We start from the raw sequence: 21,990 nt of genomic DNA on the forward strand, positions 1-21,990 counted from the left end.
TTTGAGTGTTTTCGTGCTTTTTTGACTTGGTTGATTTCTAGTTTTATGCCATTGTGATCTGAGAAGATGCTTGATATGATTTCAATCTTCTTGAATTTTTTAAGACTTATTTTGTGTCCTAACATCTGGTCTGTCTTTGAGAATGTTCCATGTGCACTTGAGAAGAATGTATATTCTGCTGCTTTGGAATGAAATGTTCTGTAAATACCAGTTAAATCCATCTGGTCTAGTGTGTGGTTTAAGGCCACTGTTTCCTTGTTAATTTTTTTTGTCTGGAAGATCTATCCATTGCTGACAGTGGGGTGTTAAAGCCCCCTACTATGACTGTATTGCTGTCGATCTCTCCCTTCAAGTCCACCAAAATTTTTAAAAAAATATATTTAGGTGCTACTATATTGGGTACATATGTGTTTATTAGGATTATATCCTCTTGTTGGAGCAATCCCTTTAGTATTATGTAGTGACCTTCTTTGTCTCTTTTATGGCCTTTGTTTTGAAGTCTCTCTTGTCAGCTATAAATATTGCTACCCAAGCTTTTTTTTTCTTTTCCATTGCATGGAATATTTTTTTCTATTCCTTCCCTTTCAGTCTGTGTGAGTCTTTTTATATGAAGTGGTTGTCTTGTAGACAGCATATACATATACCATGTTTTCTTGCCCATTCGGCTACCCTATGACTTTTTTATTAGATCATTTAATCCATTTACATGTAAGGTTATTATTGATAGGTACTTGGTTATTGTCATTTTTTTCCTTATGCCTATGTTCCTCTCTGTTTCTTCTTCTTAAAGCAGTCCTTTTAGCATTTCTTAGAGTGCTAGTTTGGTGGTACTGAACTCCTTTTATCTTCTTTTGTCTGGGAAACTATTTTGCATTCAATTTTAAATGATAGCCTAGCTGGATAGAGCAGCCATGGTTGCAGGTTCTTGCTTTTCATTACTTTGAATACTTCATGCCAGTCCCTTTTGGCCTGAAGTGTTTCTTTCAAGAAATGAGCTGACACCCTCGTGGGAACTCCCTTGTGCGTAACTGACCATTTCTTTCTTGCTGCCTTTAAGATTCTTTTTCTTTAATCTTGGCCATTTTAATTATGATGTGTCTTGGTGTGGGCCTCTTTATGTTCATCCTGGTTGGGACTCTCTGTGCTTCCTGAACTTGTGTGACATTTTCCTTCACCAGGCTAGGGAAGTTTTTCTGTCATTATTTCTTCAAGTAGGTTCTCTAGCCCTTACTCGCTTTCTTCTCCTTATGTTACCTCTGTGATGTGGATGTTGTTACGTTTCATGTCCCAAACTTCCTTTCAACTATCCTGCTTTTTAACTATTTTTTTCTTTTTGCTGCTCTGATTGAGTGATATTTTCTATTTTGTCTTCTAATTCACTGATTCAGTCCTCTGCTTCATCCAGCCTACTGGCTGTTCCTTCTAGTGTATTCTGTATTTCAGATGTGGCATTTTCCATTTCTGATTGATTCTTTTTCATTGTTTCTGTATCCTCCTTCATGCTGCTGTTCTCACTAAATTCCTTGAGCATCCTTATAACCATTACTTTGAACTCTATCTGATAAATTTCTTGCCTCCATTTCATTTAGGTCTTTTTCTGGAGATTTCTTCTGTTCTTTCATTTGGGGCCTGTTTCTTTGTCTCCTGATTTTGGCTGTCTCTGTGTTTGTTTCTATGTATGAGATAGGACTGCTATGAATCCCAGTTTGGTCTGGTGGCCTTCTGTAGTAGGTACCTGTGGGACAGAGCGGTGCAGTCTCCTTCATCTCCTGAGTAATGTGCTCTAGGAGTGTCTCTTGTGCAGGTTGTATGGGCCCTCCTGTTGTAATTGGGTCTTGATTTCTGATAGGTAGGAAATCCTATCCTTTTCTAAGTAGAATTTATGCTCAAGCAGGCTAACTTTGAGGCTCAACCCCGCCCCTGGCATGCAAACTGCTGTGTAGGTGCAGTCTTGAGGTTTCTTGATGGGCACAGTGGCACAGTCGTTAATCCTTCAAGCTGAGTGTCTATTGAGGTAAACCATCACCATGTATGAGACACTGTACAGGGGCTGTCCCCCAAGGTGAGATAGTTCCCAGAAGGGTCTAGAGCCTGCTATGGTCCACCTTTGGGTGTGCCATTTGTGTGTCTAGTTGGGTCAAGCTCTGATGTTGTCTGAGGCTCACTACTGGTTGCATTGGTTCTAGATTCTTTTGTGTGGGTTTCAGCTGCAGATTGCTGTCAGATGTTCTGTGTAATTAGCCTTGGGCTGCCTGTGTGTAGGAACCACTCTGTTTACTATTTGTTTCTGTGTCTGCTAGACCGGTGTGTGTAAGGAAGGGAACAATCTTTGCAAATGTGTCCGTTTCTTTTAGCTTATAGCAGGTTTGTGGTCAGACCCAGACTCCTTCAGGTTGTTTGGTCTTCCTCCAGAGCCTTCCCAAGAGAGTCTGTAGAATGAACTCAGGCTAGCCTAACTCAAGCTGCGGGCCTCCTGCTCAAGAATTAGACAGTCAAAGGTCTTTGCTTCAAAGTCAAACTCCTCAATCTCTATCAGAGACTCCAACTCTAGTTCTCCCTAAGGTGGCCTGCTGCAGATTCAGATTGGGTACAGCCTGCAGTCTCCTCTGCTGGAACGGGTTCAGTTGCTCTGGGTTCAGGAGGATCAATCAAAAGACACTTCAGTTGAGGATGTTGCTGTCCCAGCTCACAGGAAGGGTCTAAGCAATTCCTCCAGGTCCCAGATAAGAGTCTCTGAGGGTCTGCACTTTGAATGTCCCACTCTGGGCTGCACTCCTGTCCCCCATAAAACTCTTCCCAGCAGGGGTATCCAGGATTTCACAGAGCTGATCCAAACAGTGTATTGTTGGGAGTGAGACCTGTAGCCTGCAGGAGCGTGGGGAGAAGGGCTCTACCTCTCCTCCCAGGGCTGCCTGGTGGAACTTGGAGGATATTCATATCAGCCTCCCCACAATGCAGTCATAGAGCTCAGCACTCACCCATCTGTCTTTCCAACAGAAGCCTCCCCAAGGGATACAGTCCAAAAATCCAATCTTTGTGTGGCACCAGCATCTTTGAGCTGCCACCAAACAGAGCAGGAAGGGGTAGAAAATCAGCCCTGTACAGGACTCTGATTACTCTGTGTGGATGGTCTCAGCAAAGCAGGGGCTGAAATTCCTAGCTCCGTTCAGGCTCTGAACACCACAGTGTGGGCCCAAAATCCCAGACTCGAAATGCTCCTCCGTGTTGCGAATCCAGAAGCATGAGGCAGGCCAGCAGTCTCCACAGGTGGGGGGGAGGGATTCTAACCATGTGTTCAATGTGGGAGAAACCTTCCCCCTTTCCCCAAGGCAAACAGTTTATTCACTGACTGGGGCTCTGCACAATGCCTTTCAGGAAAGTAGAATGTCCCTCAAAGTCACTGCTGGGTGCAACCCACAGACACCTCCACTGGACCCAAACATGGCAGCGCAGCCTCCCCAGCAGTTGGAGCCTGGAGCCTGGAAAGAACTGAGGCTGGGACTGCTAACAATAGTTCTTCTTCACTAGGAAGGTGGGGTCTGAGTCTCCCAGGCAGACAGAATCCCCTCCCTCTGCCTGATGCTACCCAAGCTCTTCTTCCAGTCTCTGCTGCTTAGGGTTTGGGATCCCTGCATGGCGTTGAGACCCCCACATTCCCAGAGGGAAGGAGCTTTGCAACAATGATATTCTTAGGACCTCTCAGCAGCCGCACCTGCTCCACGGGTGCTGCCTTTCTGCTACTCTGCTGCACTTACCAGTCTCCATGTAGCTTCTTCAGTACTCCCTAGGTATAATATTTCCACTCAGCTTCATTTCACTTGTTTTTTCAAGTTGATTGCACTGTAGTTTAGCTGTAAATTTGTTCCCTGGCTGGGAGGAAGAGCATGCAGCCTCTAGCTAGCCTGCAGCCTGCCACAAAGCTTTTCCCTTGTGTTTTCTTCTAAGGGTTTCATAGCTTTATTCCTTATGTTTAGACCTTTGATGCATTTTGAATTAATTTCTGTATATGATGTAAGGTAAGGGTCCAACCTCTTTCCTTTGCATGTGGATATTAATTTACTGGGTTTTTTATTTTCTAATTTGTCTTTTACAGCATTCTTAAGTATGTGCACATTTTATTTTTAAAAATTTTTTTCAATTAGCTTTTTCCTCTTTTTAAATCTTTCTTATTTTTTAATCATCTTATAGCGTACCTCTTTTTGCACTTGATATTTTATTTACTTGGTTTCCATTGTAAGATTACTTTTATCATAAAATATTTGGTTATTATAAAAGGAGTAACTTACCAAATATATATATATAATTAGAAAATGAAAAACACTCATAATCCTAACCTCAAGGAATAGAAACAACTTGGTGTATATTCTTCCAGATACTGATTGATTGTATATGTGTATATTCATATATATATATATATATATATATATATATACACACACACACACACACACATATATATGAGTGTTTATATATGTATGTATATAATTTGTCTATGCACTTACAGCCTGCTTTTTTTACATGTGTCCTGTACATTTTTCTATGTTGATTCATGCAGAGTCATCACAGTTGTAATGCTTATATAAAATATATTCATATGGCTATATCATAAATTATTTTACTGTTAAAAATCATAATTTTTTTTTTTTTTTTTTTTTTTTTTTTTTACTATTAAACAAAATCATAGTTTTTGGATTTAGGGTGTTGTTCAAGACTTTTGAAATATATTGTCTGTTGCCCTCTGAGAGGTTGTTAACAGTCCTGTTCTTAGTAACAGTATGTCAGTGTACTCACACTCCCACACCATTCTTAAAATTTATCATACTGATTTGGCTAAAAATGTCTCATTACTTTTTTATGATTAGTGAGATTGACTATTTTTTATGTTTGTAGGTTTGTATATTTCCTCTGTTGCCAGTTCTTGTGCTTTATTTTTTTTTGTTATTGCTTATTCTGTTTTTATTCTGTATTGGTTTATTGGTTTCATCTTATCTATTTTAAGTAATAGTTTTCTCACTATCCTCTTTCCGTAGTTCTTTACCTGATTTTTTAAATTTTATTTTCATTGTTTTATTTGTCAGAATTTAAAAAATAATATTTTTTTTATCTTTAAAAACATTCCTGGGTTTAAAATAGGGAGCAAGAATCACTACTTGAGAGATGACAATGTTAGGAAGAGACCATGTCCTATATCTGGCATTTGGGGTGGCTTTTTCCATCCACTTGCCTTAGCAGTAGCCCTCTTGGCTCTCTTTTATGAAGTCTAAAATGATTGTGTGAATGGCTGAAAGCCTTTAACTCTTGTAAGTCTGAAGACCTACAGGCTAGAATTTTCTCCTGAGGGAATATTTTGCTGGTACTAGAATCCCACTAAAGTAGTAGAAATATATTATTATCTCATAACACCACCTGTCTGCTGTAAACTCGTTGGACTTCTGTTTTAGATAAAATCACTGGTTTTCAGCAAACTGTGCAGTCAGAAATGCTACACAATAGTAGGGGAGGTAGAAGGAAAAAGTTACACTTGGAAAAGATTTGGTCTTAACTGAGCAAGGAACCAAGTGTTAGCCACAAAGTTTCAGGATGATTTCATCGAAGGAAGTAAATGTAATTAGGCTTTTGAAATGTTATAGTCCAGCCTGTGCGGCTCAGTGGCTGATCATCCACCTGTGATCTAGGAGATGGAGGTTCCATTCCCCGGCAGGGCTTAATTCCTGGCGGGGGGCATGCAGGAAGCAGCGAATCAGTGACTCTCTCATCATTGATGTTTCTCTCTCTCCATCTCTCTTCCTTTCTCTGAAATCAATAAAAATACATTTAAAAAATTAAAAAATAAAATTTCATAGTTAAATACCTTTTAATTATCAAATTTTTATTTACTTTTCAAAACATTTTTATTGAGATGTAACTCACCACCTGTACAATTTGCCCATTTAAAGTGTACAATTCAGTGTTTTTAAATATATTCACACTATAGTGCAGCCATTACAAATAATCAATTTTAGAACATTTTCTTTACCCCAAAAGGAACCTTATTATCTGAGTTTTTAATTCTAGCCATCCTAGTAGGTGTGTATAGCATCTTGTTTTGATTTGTATTTCCTGAATGATTACACATGTTGAGTTGCTTTTCATGCTTATTAAGTCTTTTTAACTCTTAAAACTTAAGTATATAATATGAAATCCTTAATGGAAGCCCTATCCTGGTATTTAGATCCATTAGTGAGGATGAATCAAGGGGACATATGTTTTATTTAACATTTAACATCACTGAAATTGGCACACCTTATAGTAAGCGTAGTAGGGCTTTATTAAAGACAGTGTGAAAAAAGAAAATGCAGGTGACATTGAAGACGTTTACTGTTTTGGTTCCATAGTAGTAGAGCAACTGGTTTAACTAGAAAGTAAAGTGTTCTCAAATTAGTACCAAATAATTCCTCCTCTTGTGGTTCATCAAATTAAATTTTTAAATAACTCATGATGTGAAGCCTCTGTACTTACATAAAACTTTTCTATTAGTGTGCCAATACTTGCCAACCTATTTTATCATGTCCTAGCCAATTATGAGGGATTTGGTGCGTTATTTATCTTCATTTTAAAATAAATAATTTCCTATTTCCTTGTGAAATATATTCACTAGATATTTACTCACCCTCCCCTTCTTTAATAACCTTTAGGTCTCTATGTGTAAATTTGCATGAAGAAATGCAGGGATTTAGTTAAAACTGCCCATTAGTTATCATTTTTGGACTCACTCTTGTTTGATGAAGAGAGCTGATGAGAAAAACAGTGAAAGGTCTGTCTCATATTGACCTTCATGGGACTTTGATCCTGTGCAGAAACTGCCTATGGGCAGAATGTATGAATTAAATGTAGTTTTTCATTATTCTTTATAGAAAACCAAATTTTAACACAGCTATGTGAATCAGGATAGTACAAGTAGTTGAATGATTTTTTATTAGCATAATCTAGAGTTTTGTGTTAGCTCCATTTCCTCTCTCCCTTTCCTCCCACTCCCCTCCTTTATCTAAATCCCCTTATTACTTGTAAGAACACCTAATGTGAGATCTACCCTTAACAAAATGTTAATTGTATGTAAAGTAGTGTTAACTATGGGAAATGGGGAGTTGCCCCATTTCTTTTTAACTTAGACCTTGATGTAAAATGACATCTAGCAGAACTATATATATGCCTGCTACAATAGAGGACTGGGGGGAATAACAGTCCTATTGTCAGGTGATGATGTTTTATAGATTCTGGCATCAGGTTACTAATAGATTTTTCCTTTTACTGAGTGTGATTTCCTTCTGTGTAATTTGTTATTGATCTTAATTCACCCTTGAGTGTGATACGGTATAACCTCTCTTTCCATGTGAGGGCTCTTCAGCTATTTATTAGACATCCTTTTTGGGCTAGTCTTTTTCTTTCATTAATATTCCTCCCTTCCACAGCCTTTCTTCAAACGAAGTATGCCACTTTCCTGGACATAATCCCATTGCTTATTGTACTTCCTAGAAGAGTGCTTAAAGAGGGTATTTCAGATGTTAGTGGACCAATGGAAAGTGTAATAGGGCTGTAGTTCTTGAACATGGGAGCTGTATGTAGTTGTACACCTTTTTTGTGTGTATTTAACTTTTCTGTAACATTTTACTGTCACTTTCTCCTTTTTCATTAATTTGGTTCTTCCAGTGAATTACTAGATGCATTACTTTTTTAAGGTATATTAGTAGCAGGTGTTGCTATTTTAAGTAAACTGCATGTATTAATTACTTCCTTTCCACCCAATCTGAAGTGTTTCCTGCCACCTGTACCTCCCCCTCATGAGACCAGAGTTGTGGGACCACAACTCTTACTCCCACTTACTCTGTCCTCAGTGTGTAGTTTTGTGCTTGTTGTACAGTCGCTACTTTATATGTATTTTTTTGAATGAAAGAAAAAATGCTGTGATTGTTCATTTTCTTGACTGCCTCCTTACATTTTTGGATACTACTTCCTAGAATTAGGACCCATGCCTTACTTAACTTTGACTTGATTACCTTATACAATTGTTGACACAAAAATGCTAGAATTCTGGCTGTATGGATTAGATAGATAATTTTGAAGACTTATGTGGCTAGAGAACGGTTGCAGGTATGTAAAAGAGATGAGATAAAAGGCATTTGTGTCCAAATCCTAGAATCCTTGGAATGCCATGCTGAAACGTTTGCAATGAAGACTTGATACACATTTAAGCATTTTGGAAACATAGTTTTGGGAGGAGTATAAAAATTGGGAGGTTGAAAATGTTTTTAATATGCTGACATGCTGGGGGAAGTATCCTCTGTACTGATGGGATCAGAATTTATCTGTCAAAAACTATCTGTCTTAAGGGGAGATGCTAAAAGAAAAATTGCAAACATACCTTGAATATTTTCTTTTAGTTGAAAATATATGAGTATACTTTTATTCAGCAATCTTTTGATACAGGATCATGGCCTCTTTTTTTTTAAGTATGATTCACTTGTCCAGAGTTGTATTTTTTGCATGTTCAAAATGGACTCCTTTTTTCCAGTTTCTATTTTTTTCAAGCGAGAATTTAAAGATAACCTGCAAATGAATATGAATAAAGAATTCTTCTAAAATTTAAAAACGTTCCCTTCTCTATTTAACAGTGTCTCACATTTATCTAATTCAATAGCCTTTTTTTAAAAAAATATATCTTTATTGATTTCAGAGAGAGGAAAGGAGAGGGAGAGAGAGAGAGAGAGAGACATCAATGAGGAGAGAGTCATTGATCAAGCCCGCAACCAGGCATGTTCCCTGACTGGGAATCGAACCGTGATCACCTGGATCCTAGGTCGACGTTTAACCGCTGAACCACGCCCTGCTGGGTTCAATAGCCTTTTTTAGCAGCTTGCTTTATTGAGTCTTTCCAAGGCATACAACTTAGTTTTTAGGAGGAAGACAAAAATAAATAAATAAAAAACAAAACACAAGCCCAACTCTTTCATTTTGTCTATATTGATCGGCATAATATTTCATTTATTAAAAAAGTTTTCTAACCTAAAGGTGGAACAGACAACAAGGGAAAGAAAAGAATAGGCTTATGTGTTACAGCAGAGACTTCTGGTTATACCCTCATGTCCGGAGTCCCTTGATATCTATTTTGAGGACACAGAGTCACACAGCTAGTGACTATATTTCCAGGCTTTATTGGTAGCCAAGTGAGGCCAGGAGGCTAGATTTTGGTCATGGCGATATGAGTGGAAATGATGGTTACAGCTTTTGGGTTGTACCCTTAAAGGGAAAGCACATTCCTCTACTTCCCCAACTTACTCTTTTTCCCACTGACTGCAGGGTTCACGTGCAGGGGGGATCACGAATAGATATCTTCACCTGAGTTGGAAGCCATGTCATGAAGATGGCAGAGCCACAAGATAAAAGGGGCTTGGATTTCTGTAGTTATCAAGCTGACCGTGAGCCCTGAACTGCTCACACTTGGACTGCTGTGTGCGAGAGGTGGCTTGCATTCTCTCGTTTCAGTCACTTCTGTTGCCTGAACCAGAATCCTAATTAAAACTTCAGGGTACATGTATACATGCCAACATCATGACATCGCATGGAATTGATTTAATGTGAGTTGGTGAAGGTAGAAAAAGGAGATGGTAGTACAGCGGTTCCTCGAATAGTGCCATTTCCTTCAGAGTCATTTTGTTATGATGTTGATGAGATGCCATAGGAACTCTTGTTTATATCAGTTAGCCTGTGGTAAAATTGGTTTCGTTATATGTCATTTCATTTAAAGTCACAGAATCAGTCGATGAAGTTAAGTGAGATTTCCTGCATGTGCACTGGATTACTTACTGAAAGGAAATGTTTAAAGCGGTGAGTGAATAACATCAGGTCTGAAACACATAGTCATCCAAGTCTGGTTTGATAATTCCTCAGAGCAGGCGATAGAGATAGTATGCAAAATTTGGGATGTTTGATAAGGAAAGTATAGTGTCCATGTCTCTTTCAAAATATGCTTAGAAACCATTGCTTATGTATTAACAGTGAGGGTTACAAGAGTTAATTCACTCTGTTTTTTTAAATTTAGCCTAAAATTAACCTACCTCCTGCTGAGCTCCTTCCTGCTGATTAGTAGGGAAAATTACAAAATGTTCTAAATTAAAACATATTGCTAAAGCCTTAGTCCAGTATCATCATTTAAACAGGACATTTATGTGGTGTTCAGATAAAAGTGTTTCATCATTTGCAATCCTTCCCTACTGCTGTTCTCCCTAATTGGTGCAAGGGACAGTGGGAGGGTAGAAGGGAGGGAAGAATGACTTATTTGGACTCATTATAGCAATGACAGAGTCTAGTTCCTTAAATTTGATGCTCTCTGCCTCCTCAGGTCTTGGAGGTGATGGCTCTCACCTGGGTGCTCCTGGCCTCACAGTTGATGTCTGTGGTACTATAACTCATGACTTGCTTAGAACAAGCCTGCTTGAGCTGCTCCTAAGTGCAGACCTCGGAATCTCTTACTACCTAAGTCTCTTTAGGGTTATGGTCTTGGTGGTGGTTCCACCTGCTATATTGGGCTGAGTAGCAGGCACAGTGTTTGTCAAATCGGTTTCCATACTCCCTGAAAATTAGGGCTACCTTGTTTGGGAAAGCTGAACCCCAGAAGCCCCTCCTGCCTAAACATGGCATGGTCCTTTTCAGTGCCCATGTTGATAAGGGGCTCCACTTGGAAGAAAGTAAGAGGGAGGAATGAGGCAAGAATGATCATGAAACTTTTGGGAGTAAAAGTAATTTGCCGTGATTAGAATATGAGATGTATGTGCATGAGTAATGAGATGGGAACATGGGTTGAAGCAAACAAGATTAAAGATGATTTTATTCAAGTTTAATCATGGGGGAGATATGATCAAAGTTTTCTAAATAAATTATATAATTTTGAATGAAATTTATGTAGAATGAAAAAAATTTGGAAATTACAAAAATGTTTGAGGAATAAAATTACATCACTCAGATATAAACATTCTTTTCAATATGTTTCAGACTTTTTTTTGCATGAGTATATATGTATATAGTCAGTCCTTCATATATGCAGGTTTCACATTCATGAATTCGGTCAACTGTGGATCAAATACTTGAAATTTTTTTTAAGAATCCCAGAAAGTTCCAGAGAGCAAGACTTGAATTTGCCATGCATGCACTGAGCACTATGCTGAATCCATGTGAATGAAGTGATGTGTAGGCACACCCTGCTGCAGCCTGTATGCAAATATAGGTCGCTTGGAAATACTGTGCCATTTTATATGGGGGAATTGAGCATCTTCAGATTTTGGTGTCTGAGGTGGAGTCCTGAAACCAATCCTCCATGGATACCAAGTGACAACTGTATTTATAGTTTAAAATACTATATATGGTTGTTTTTTCTCTATAAATTATCTTTGTGTCTTTTGCTGTTTAGAACATTGATATTTTTCTTGTCAATTAATGTTAATTATGAATTAAAGAAGTCTACACTTTGATACTCATTAATTACTAATATTTTATCTTCTGTAGTTTGCCTTTCAATTTTATTTATGGTGATTTTTAAAAACAATTGTAGGTTTTGGCAGTTTTTAGTTTGTTTTCTTTCTATTTCTCTATATTTATATATTTGTATACTTAAACCTAGGCAACATTTTTTAAAATGTCAGCATAAAGGCCAAGCTCTGTGTCAAAGAAATCTAACCTGACTGTGGCCTAAAGAAGATAGCTGCTTATTTCTCCCATATAACAGATCTAAGGCTAAATACTGCTGGGTGCTCTGCCTCACAGGTGCATTCAGGCACCCAAGTTCTACCTTCTCATTGTCTCACCATCCCCTGGGCACTGCTGCAACAAGACCGTAGGCACATCTGTTTTCCATCTCATATGAAAGATCAGGAGAGAGATAACCCATGGCTGCATTTTCTACCACTGGGAGCTTGACATCCTCCCAAGACCTTCGGCTTGTTCTGAGGAAATTATGGGCAATATTAAAAGGTAGTTTTTTGTATATTGAAATTATGTCAACATTCAATTCTGCATAACTCAGTAAACTAATATCCATATCAGACATGGGTCAAAAATCCATTCCAAGTACAAGAGAGACCAATGGATTTTAAAGTGTGAAAGTGAAAAGTTCATAGTAATGCATATAACCAGACTTTAAGCTACCCTTTTCCTTTTCCTTTTTTTTTTTTTTTTTTTTTAAATATCTTTATTGATTTCAGAGAGAGGAAAGGAGGGGAAGAGAGAGATAGAAACATCAATGATGAGAGAGTCATTGATCGGCTGCCTAGCCTGCAACCTGGGCATGTGCCCTGACAGGGAATCGAACCCCGATTGCCTGGATCCTAGGTCGATGCTCAACCGCTGAGCCACGCCCAGCCGGGCTAAGCTACCCTTTTCAAATTTTGGTATAGAATTAAAGGCGGCTATCCACAGTTATCCGTAAATGCTGTTGATGTCTTCTTCTGTATCCTCACTACATAATTATATGAAAATGTATTTTCTTCATATACTTCAACCAAAGTAATATGTCGCACCATATTAAATGCAGAAGTAGGTATGACAGTTCCACTGCCTTTTAATAAGCTACTTGTAGAAATGGAATATAATGTTACTTGTCTCACTTTTTTGGGGAGAGGAGGGAAATATAATTATTTTATGACAGCAATATATTTTTTATAGCTAATCAACAGCTAAGTGATTATAATTATTGTAATCACTAATCAAGAAATAAGAGTTGACTTTTCGTCTACCTCAATGGTTCTGTTATCAAACTTGCATCAGAATCAGTTGGAGGGATTGTTAAAGCTCAGTTGCTGGGCCCCACTCCCAGTGTTTCTTATTCAGTAAGTTCTGGGTGGGGCCTGAGAGTATACATTTTTTAAGTGTTGCTGATACTGCTGGTCCTTAGATCATACTTTGAGAACCACGGTTCTTTTTCTTTGGATTTATTGGACAAACCTATTTGAGCTGCCATTTGGGGGAAGAAATAGAAATAATGGCTGGAAGTGTCTTTAGTCACCAGAAATTTGGGAATTAATTATAAATTGAGCAGGACAGCATGTTAAGAACTGTTTAGTGTCTGAAGCTTTACCCTACTTACAAGCTAACAAGTTAGCCTACAACAGTTTCATGGTTGCTAGCAGAGGAAGTGAGATTTCTGGTTCAGAGACAAAAAGGACTTTATTACACTTGCAGTTGCTAGAGAATCAGCCCCAATTCCCTAAGGGCAAGATAAAGAGAGCCCAGGTGATGGCTGTGCACGCAGTGGGTAATGTTGCAGTAGAGGAACCCTGAACTTTAGGGTCTTCAATTAATTTTTTCATAATGTGTAGTAAGCCTCCCTGACCTTTGTCCCAGAGGGTACATACCTGCCCTCTCTCTGCTTTATGAGGGAGACATCCTCTCTGTCTTTCAGGACTGTTTGTTCTCTATTGAAACATCCTTGAAAAGATGATTGAGGACAAAGACAGTCAGTCATTGCCTCTGCTCACACATGTTCAGAAATGTGAGAAATACCCATGGAAAATTACAAGTCAACATAGGAAAAGTTGAAAAAGTTTGTATATACAGGGTGGGGCAAAAGTAGGTTTACAGTTGGTATGTGAAACACGGTTTATTCTTGTACTTTTATTATTGTATTAATTTCCATATGAACAGTTGTAAACATACTTTTCCCCCACCATGTATATGTAACTATATATAAAATATATAAATTTAAATATAAAATTAAGATTAATATAATAGGTAATGATATATTAGCTACAGTAAATTATACTTACAAAATGATTGTTTTTGGATTTAGCATACTTCTTTTACAGTGGGCTATATAATGACTGATTTTCTACATTTTTTTCTCTATCTAAATTTCTATAACTTTCCTTTTCAAAGCAGACAGTAATTATCATTTGACCATCACTTGGCTCAAATGCATCATTAACCTCCTTTGTTTTTCCCTCATTAGCTCAAGATAATTAAAGTAATACTACTTGGCACAGGGTTAGTCCAAACTCTTTACAGACAGCAAACTTACAACTGGCACTCATAGCTTAGAAATCAGGGTGAAGTTGTCTTCAATTATGAAGAGTGATCTATTTCCTGCTTTGTCCAGGTCAGTCTGGTTTATGCTTGGACCCCCTCTAACTCTCAAAAGTGTTCCATTTTGGATGGTAAATTGTAATGTTTTCCCTAAGTATGACTTCTCAACCTAGCTTTCTCTCAGTGCTGTTTCTCTCTGTTTTGGCTCCTTCCTTAAATGGCATTTTCCATGATGTGGTCATGGAAAACAGCTTCTGTGGGCCAGATTTCACATCATTCTTTTAGTGCTGTGATTTTGCTTGATACCGTTCACGCAAAAGGCCATGGAAGGTATCTGATTGGTGCGTAGATATCATTCCTTTCTTGGGAGGTGGGGAGGAATCACCATATCCAAAGTGATTATTTTGTAAGTTTTATATACAGGTGTCTTAGGCACCTGTAGACACAAATTCAAACATAGACCCTGAAATTGTATGGCTCTCTTCAGCCATATGGATTCATTTAAGTGATTCATATACTTATCATTATACAAATAAAAACAATGAATTAAAAATTCTTGCAGAAAAGTTGTAGACCCCCAAGACTATGCTTGTGGCCTTCAGTCTGCTGTCCTTCCTCACCCTCACCTTGTGAATCTGTAGACTTGACCTGTAGAAACATGGATTTCTCAGTTCAGCTAGCTGATATAGTCTCTTCGGGCTGCCAGGAAAGAGCCCACAATTCTTTGTTTTGTCCTATCTTTGTAGAGTAGCCTTGTGTGTAGATACAGTTTTGTTCTATCTGATAGTATGATACATAGCTCAGGCATAAATGGCTGGGTATGGTAGCTGATTTATCGGGAGTTAGGATTGGAGTGAGTGGGTAATTTAGAGGGTATAGATTCTGGTATTTACAGTATCAGATTATTTTTACCTCCCAGAACCCCAGATATATCCTATAAATATATACTCATAAACTTATAAAATTATTTTGTTTTATAGTTTACATAGACCCTATAAACATAAGGAATTTTGCTCCCGATGATAGTTACATGAATTTGTGAAAATCATTTAAAGCCACACAGGTGGAGAATGTTTTCCTTCATTAGGGAACCATAAATTCTTTGTCTAAAACTCAGGTTTGTTTACTGTCATGTTATTTGCTCAGTTATTTATGATTTATGACTAGTAAATAATACTTGGTGAAGCAAAAGTAGGTTTACAGTTGTTCATCTGGAAAATACAGTAATAAATAATAAAACAAGAATAAACTATGTGTTTTGCCTACTCAAAACTATAAACCTATTTTTGCCCCACCCTGTATATTCATTTAACTATAAGTTCAGAGCTTCTTATAGTTAAATAAGAAATATTTTTAGATTCTTACCCCTGTTGGGGAATTATAATTAGAAACAAAATCTTCTCCCAACCCAGGAATTCTTTTCACAAAAGTAGTAGAGAAAGAAAACACTTTTATTATTGAATAAGCATTGAGCCAGAGTGTGGTGTGCATCTCAGGCAGCTCACTAAAGGTTTCAGAGACAAAGGAATCTCATCCTCTTATGTGGGGAAGGTGATGCAACCTATTACATTCCTGTTTTCAAGATAAACAGTAACTAGTCGTTAAGTAAAAGGCTTGACAGCACCTTATGCCACACCTTATAGTTCATACTAAATTTACCTGTTAATTGGGGAGACCATCTGTGTTAGCTAATTGGCCTTATCCAGAAGAGAAATCAACTTTCATATCTTTATGACAGGACATAGTTTTGCAGCTTGGAGCAGGTACCCACCCAAGTTAGGATCCTACCCTGCCACAGAAACTGGGAGGTGGGGCAACATCTCCTCTCTTGATGTTTACATTTCAAAGAAATGACTCTAAGAAAAAGGAGGGGAGGGAAATAGGTTTCTTTAAATAGGGATAATTAAGCCTCTTATTTTAAATTTACATTTGCCCTTACTCTCACTTTATTTTCTTCTATCTTAAATATAAGGACCTTGATTTTGTTAATCCCATAGTAGTACTATGATAAAGTGACTTTAAATGCATCTGTATTTGAATTTAACCCAATTAAAACTAAATTGTAATAAAAAGTAGGATTTCTTAAGTTAGATTAGTGGTATCAGGAATTCACCATAAGATAATGTGACTAAATCAGCATTTTAATAGCTGCTGGACAGTGTGTGATGTTGAGCAGCTTATAACCCTGAAGCCAGGAAATAAATGATACAAAGATGACCCTAAGCAGAGAATTGGATAAAGAATCTTCTTGGGGGGAAAAAGTATTTGTCTTCTGAGGTCATAAGTTTTTTGTGTTTTTTTAACTAACAGTTAAAATTTTTAATTTTCTTTATTGTTCCTCAACAAAATCAGGGGCACCTACAGTTTGATTATCATTTTTATAGTGATAAGTTACATAGTTCTGTTCAGAGAATTCAAATCTAGCCAAGGGTTCTTTTACTTATATCTTGATTTGTTTTCAGTCCCCCTCACCCTTGTCCAAACTTGATGGGTTTCCCCTCCCTAGGCCGACTGGCCCCTATGTGCAGATGAGTTCCCTGTGTTCCTGTGGAATGCTCCTCTGGCCGTCCACCATCTCCATGGTGCCTTATCAGATGCTGAGCCCCACTTTATGTACCCACTGTGCTCAGTATTTGCTCTCAGAGATGTGCTTTTCCATCAGTCACTTCCTCCTTAGAGAGAAACCTGAGGAACCCTCTTAGTGATCTCCCCTTTGCCTTTATAGTTACAGGCCTACCATGACCACATGGAACACATTCTTGGCTCTTTGGGAATTACATTCTCCCTACTATTCAAAGTCTCACTCGTTTCACAGTGACCCACCACCTTGTTGACAGTTACTTTATAGGCCACATAGTCACCTTGACCAGCCTGGCCTGGTGTCTGCATTGGTCACACACTTTGAACTTTCCCAACCAATACATGCTACATAGTCCTTGTTTCTTCTTGAAAGAAGGGTGCTCCTACCCTTTCAAACCTGTCTCTCTATTTTGGTACAAAGCAGTAGCTGCCTAGCTGAGTATTGTTAGGAACATGTATCCTTTCTCCTTTCCCTGCCCCTCCACTATCTTTGAGTTTTGTTTTTTGTTTTTTTTACAATATTGCTTTCTGCCAGTCTCTCAAACATGACTGTGCTGACTTGAGAACAGCCTTTAACTCCATCTTCTATGCTGTGTGCAAAGAATATCACCATTTGGAATGTTGGAACTGTGACTGTGCAGCATTTGTAATTTTCCTACTAGGGCTCCGCATAGAAGTGAGAATTGAAAACTAATTATACAAATTGCTAAGCTTTGAAAGATGTTTTTTTCAGCACGTCTGCCTCTGGGATATGTATTCCACAAAGAGTACTTGTGACTAGCAAGGATTTAGTTAGAAATTCAATTAATACGAAAGCCATCCCCCTACTTGAATGTTAAACAGATATCAGGATTTTTTGAACCACAAGCCTTAGATGCTCATTGCAAAGTAAGCTAAATGTCTCATGCCACCAGTTATTTTTTAAGAGATATGAAGCAAATTAGAATTTAAAGATAATGTCTAACACCAGGAAAAATCTTGGGGGTTTTTTCTCATTAAGATTTAAAAAGTGTTATCTGTTATACATAGTTTAACTGGTGATAATTATGTCCTTTACTATTTCTGATTTTCCCCTTTGTGTGGCTCTCAGACCTCACAAGTTTATGTCATGCAGTAAGCTGTTCTCTAGGCCTTTCAGTTGTTGAGTTGTTTCACTGAGAGAGAGGACCATGGGTGGCTGGCTGTTCATTAAAGCTCACTGTGCCTATGGAATCACTGTTGTGTATGGACAGTGGGATCTAGACTCTGCCATCATCACACATGGCTGCTGACTCAATTTATAGTACCCTAGAAACCCACAGGGCCTTTTTGAAGATATCCCTACTAGAAACTGCCTAGGTGTGCGATTTGGGTGGACCTCTTGAATTAGAGAAACGTGTGAGCCATAATGCTTACAATTGTGCTTTTTTCACAGCCAAGTACACTGTTGTTAATTAGTAAATAATGGGTTGTTTATCTTGGAATCATTTTTATTGGCAGATGCCTTGAAAGAGTCAAAGCTGTCCATAAATGAAGAATGCCCTCATTGTTTATTCAGCTCCTACTTTTTTATTTAATGTGTTGATATCGTAGGAACATTTTTTTAAAAATATCAAATCACAAGTAAAATTTAAGCAGTATTTTCCCTCCAGAATTTCAAATAGGACATTTAACTATGACCTGTTCTCAGATTCCTCTGATGATTTGGGCGTTTATGTCTGTATGTAGCTGGAGGGGGGAAAGGGCAAAGAGAATGAAGCCCAGAAGTTCGCCATCTAATCTTATCAGTCATAAATAGCTTAAATAAATTCAGGTACATTTCTGGTTGATTGTGTGTCTAATGCAAGTTATCTGCTGAGAATTCAAATAGAAATATGTGCAAAGTGAGAGGAAACGGGATCACATGGGGAAGGATCAGGAAAGGTTGATGGAGATAAGTGTGATTGTTGATAGAGGATCACCAGGGTATCAAGAGGAAGTAGAGCAAATTATATTTTGTCAAGGGAAACTGTTTGAAGAGTTGTGACGTGATCAGCAGTAGGTGTTCTTGCAAGTGTACTTTGTGTTTAGTAATGCTGGGAGCAATAAAGCACTGTAGGAATGGCTGGGAAAATGGGAATATATCCCAGATAATGAAAATCCCGCACCCTGTCTTTCAAACAGCAATAAATATGTTCATGATATGTAGCTCTGGCAAAGACAGTGGGAAGCTAACCCAGTATTTTCAACCCGTTTCATCTCATGGTGCACATAAACTAATTTCTAAAATTCTGTGGCACACCAAAAATATATTTTTTTGCCAGTCTGATAAAAAAATAGGTATAATTTTGATTCATTCACACTGGATGGCTATTGTGCTGGCTGTTGTCTTTTTTTTTTTTGACAATTTAAGGGAAAAGAGTTCAGTGCCCTGACTAAATAGGCAGGTATTGCATGTTTTAAAAATTCTTGCGGCACACACCGGTTGAAAATCACTGAGCTAAACAATAGACTTGTGATATCTTATGGTTTTGTGTGCTATACGTAAATGTTCTCAATATCTACCAATCAGGATGAGCCTGACAAATAATTGATCTAATTTATGTAAAGAGAGCAGCTCCTGTTAAGTGTGAAGGATGAGAAGGCTCTATTTTATAATGGCCATTTCATTAGTGATATTTTCATGTTAGGATGGCATACTGGTAGGACTCAAATTGTGCAGAGACCCTGCATATGTAGAGAGTGAAGGAGAGGTTTAGAATGGGTTTAAGGAACCCTTGCCACTTAGGTGACAAGCAAGATAGAAAACCAGGGGGAGACATTTCTGTCCTGCGTATACCATTGCCTCCTCATTTTGGCATTGTGTCAACTGTTTAATAATGGTGGTAGAACATATATTGCATGAAACTTGGCTGTTTTATTGTATAATATTTTAAAATTATTTTTATGTGGCTATTTGGCATCACTGCCATCTACACCATAAGAGTCAAAGTTTAATTTATGATTATTGGCCAGACAGTAAAACATCTTTTAATGGGGAGCTCAACATCTTGAATAAAACTAATTTATAGTGCTTTACATTATAGAAGGTTGAAATTTTTAATGCTTTGGAGAATGTACACAGAAAACAGTGAAAGCATGTTTTTCAGTTTTATTTGAATTTAAGTATTTACTTACTGAATTTAAGCATTATGAAGTAATAAACAAATGGGATTTATTTTTGAGAACTTGTGTTAGGTGTTTGGAAAACAACAAAGATAGTTTTGATATAAAACAATTCAACTATAAGAGACAGAAAGAGAAATAAAGTGTGTGTTCGGAGTTGGATAGGCATGATGAAGTTAGAAATCCCTTATTCTGTACTATTTTACCTTTTTCAGGTGCTGGTGAATCTGGGAAAAGTACAATTGTGAAGCAAATGAAGTAAGTAGATTTAAAACTTTAAATTTGTATTTTTGTGTTGAAATGTACCCTTCTACCAGAGGAAGTAAGTGTTTTCTTTTTCCTTCTGTCTCCTTAGAATTATCCACGAAGCTGGTTATTCGGAAGAAGAATGTAAACAGTACAAGGCAGTGGTCTACAGTAACACCATTCAGTCCATTATTGCTATCATTAGAGCCATGGGAAGGTTGAAGATAGACTTCGGTGACTCAGCTCGGGCGGTAAGTTGTGAAGTTCCTCGGAGCAGACCTGACGAGTGAAAACAGTAACGTGCATGACCACACCACAACACAAAACAGTTATCAGCTACCCCAGGACCATTTTGTAAAAGGAATTGAAGGCTGCTGAGTGAAGTTAGAAGCTTTAGAAATGAGTGAAATAAGAATATACAGTGTGTAATCTTCCCTTTATAGATAGAATATTCTTATCAGATGACATGGACCATTCACTAGCCATTGCAATATTTTCTGTATATCATGTGACACTGGGCTCCTCCCTGTCTCCGTCACAATTTTGAGTCATTACTCCTGAGTTTAGTAAGCTGCCTACGCTGGCACTCTTCAAAATTTGTTTCTATAATTTGGAATGCTGAAATGATCTAATTATTTGTATCCATGCCCAGACTAAAAAGTAATCTAATCTCATATACTGAAAACAATAAAAGGTTGCATGTCTTTGGAATCTGAAAATACTGGCTATTAGGAAACACATATCAGAATGTAGAGGTAAGGACAAGGACCTTAGGAGACAAGCTAGTTCCTCTCCTTTATTTTATCAGTAAAGAAACTGGAACCTAGGAGATTACATTATAGAAAGATTGCCACAAATTGGTAGTAACCTAGGCACTATGCTTCTGCTTCCTTATTTGGCCCAGTAACTTATTTCGGTTTGATTGGAAGCAGCTTTGGCCTAACCCATGTGACACTTTCCTTTTCTTCTTTTCACCCATCCCCTGTTTGCTTGCTTAGTCTGTTTATTTCAAGTTTTATTTTTTTATGTGTAGTTTTTTTCTTGACCAATATATTTTTTTAATACCTGGTGTAAAACTTTACCTTCCCAGAAACCTTTAACTGAACCTTCAGCTTAATTTTTAAGTTTTTTTGTACAAAGCAGATGTATTATTATTATTATTGCTACTACCACTTTTTTATAGTTCCTTTGTATTTTTATGTACTCAATATGTGTGTGTGTGCCACCTCCCTGCTCATACTATGAAGATTTTTTTTGTATGGAGGCCATACTTTTTCTTTTTGTCTTCTTAATGTCTGCTCGATTTTATTTTATTTATTTATTTAGTTTTTACATAGAGGTTCAATTCATGCTTAATAAGGAAAAAAATGAATGACAGCAACTTTAGAAAATATACATTAGATAAATATATAAAGTAAACCTGTGTTTTTATTTTATGTTACCATAGCTTTTCTTTATAGGTTACTGGGCCATATTAATTTTCTAAGCTTTTTCTTTTAACCAAAGATTTAAAAGCTTAGTGTAATGAATTAATATTTTCAAGTAGATTTCAAGATCATTTTTAATAATAATTCATAACATTCTTTTAAATTTTCATTTCTGAAACAAGATTTGATCATATCCAGACTTTTTTTTGCCTTATCTACTGTCCATTCAGTCTGTAACTTTTATCATTTATTCATACAGCAAATGCTTTCTGAGCTCTTAGACTTACACAGAAGGGAACCACCCTTAGATAAAAGTCAAAGAATTTATGTAAATTGTACTTTATACTAATTCAAGTTATGGTAATTTAAACCTTTTATCAAATTCACATATGTAGAATTCTGCATTCATATCTTACATGCAATTAGAAAGGTTTTGTAGCCTCTAGGAGGTAATGAAGGGTCAATGCAAGCAGTTTTTTATGAAGTCTTTTTATTTCTTATTTTCTCAAAGAATGTTGCCATTTTCTGCTTTTTAGAAAACAACAGCAGCATATAACTTGGACTTTGT

General features: G+C 37.4%; 1 protein-coding gene across 1 annotated transcript in view; it reads left to right on the top strand.

The window, feature by feature from the left end:
- GNAI1 (G protein subunit alpha i1) overlaps window positions 1-21,990 on the top strand; it is a 77,891-nt gene that overhangs the window by 28,483 nt on the left and 27,418 nt on the right. The window contains exons 2-3 of the mRNA XM_087821117.1: window positions 19,965-20,007; window positions 20,105-20,246. Of these exons, the coding sequence (XP_087677243.1) occupies window positions 19,965-20,007; window positions 20,105-20,246 (185 nt within the window). The remainder of the gene's footprint in view (window positions 1-19,964; window positions 20,008-20,104; window positions 20,247-21,990) is intronic.

This window comes from Miniopterus natalensis, chromosome 10 (genome assembly GCF_054644295.1).
Source record: "Miniopterus natalensis isolate mMinNat1 chromosome 10, mMinNat1.hap1, whole genome shotgun sequence".
Classification (NCBI taxonomy): domain Eukaryota; kingdom Metazoa; phylum Chordata; class Mammalia; order Chiroptera; family Miniopteridae; genus Miniopterus; species Miniopterus natalensis.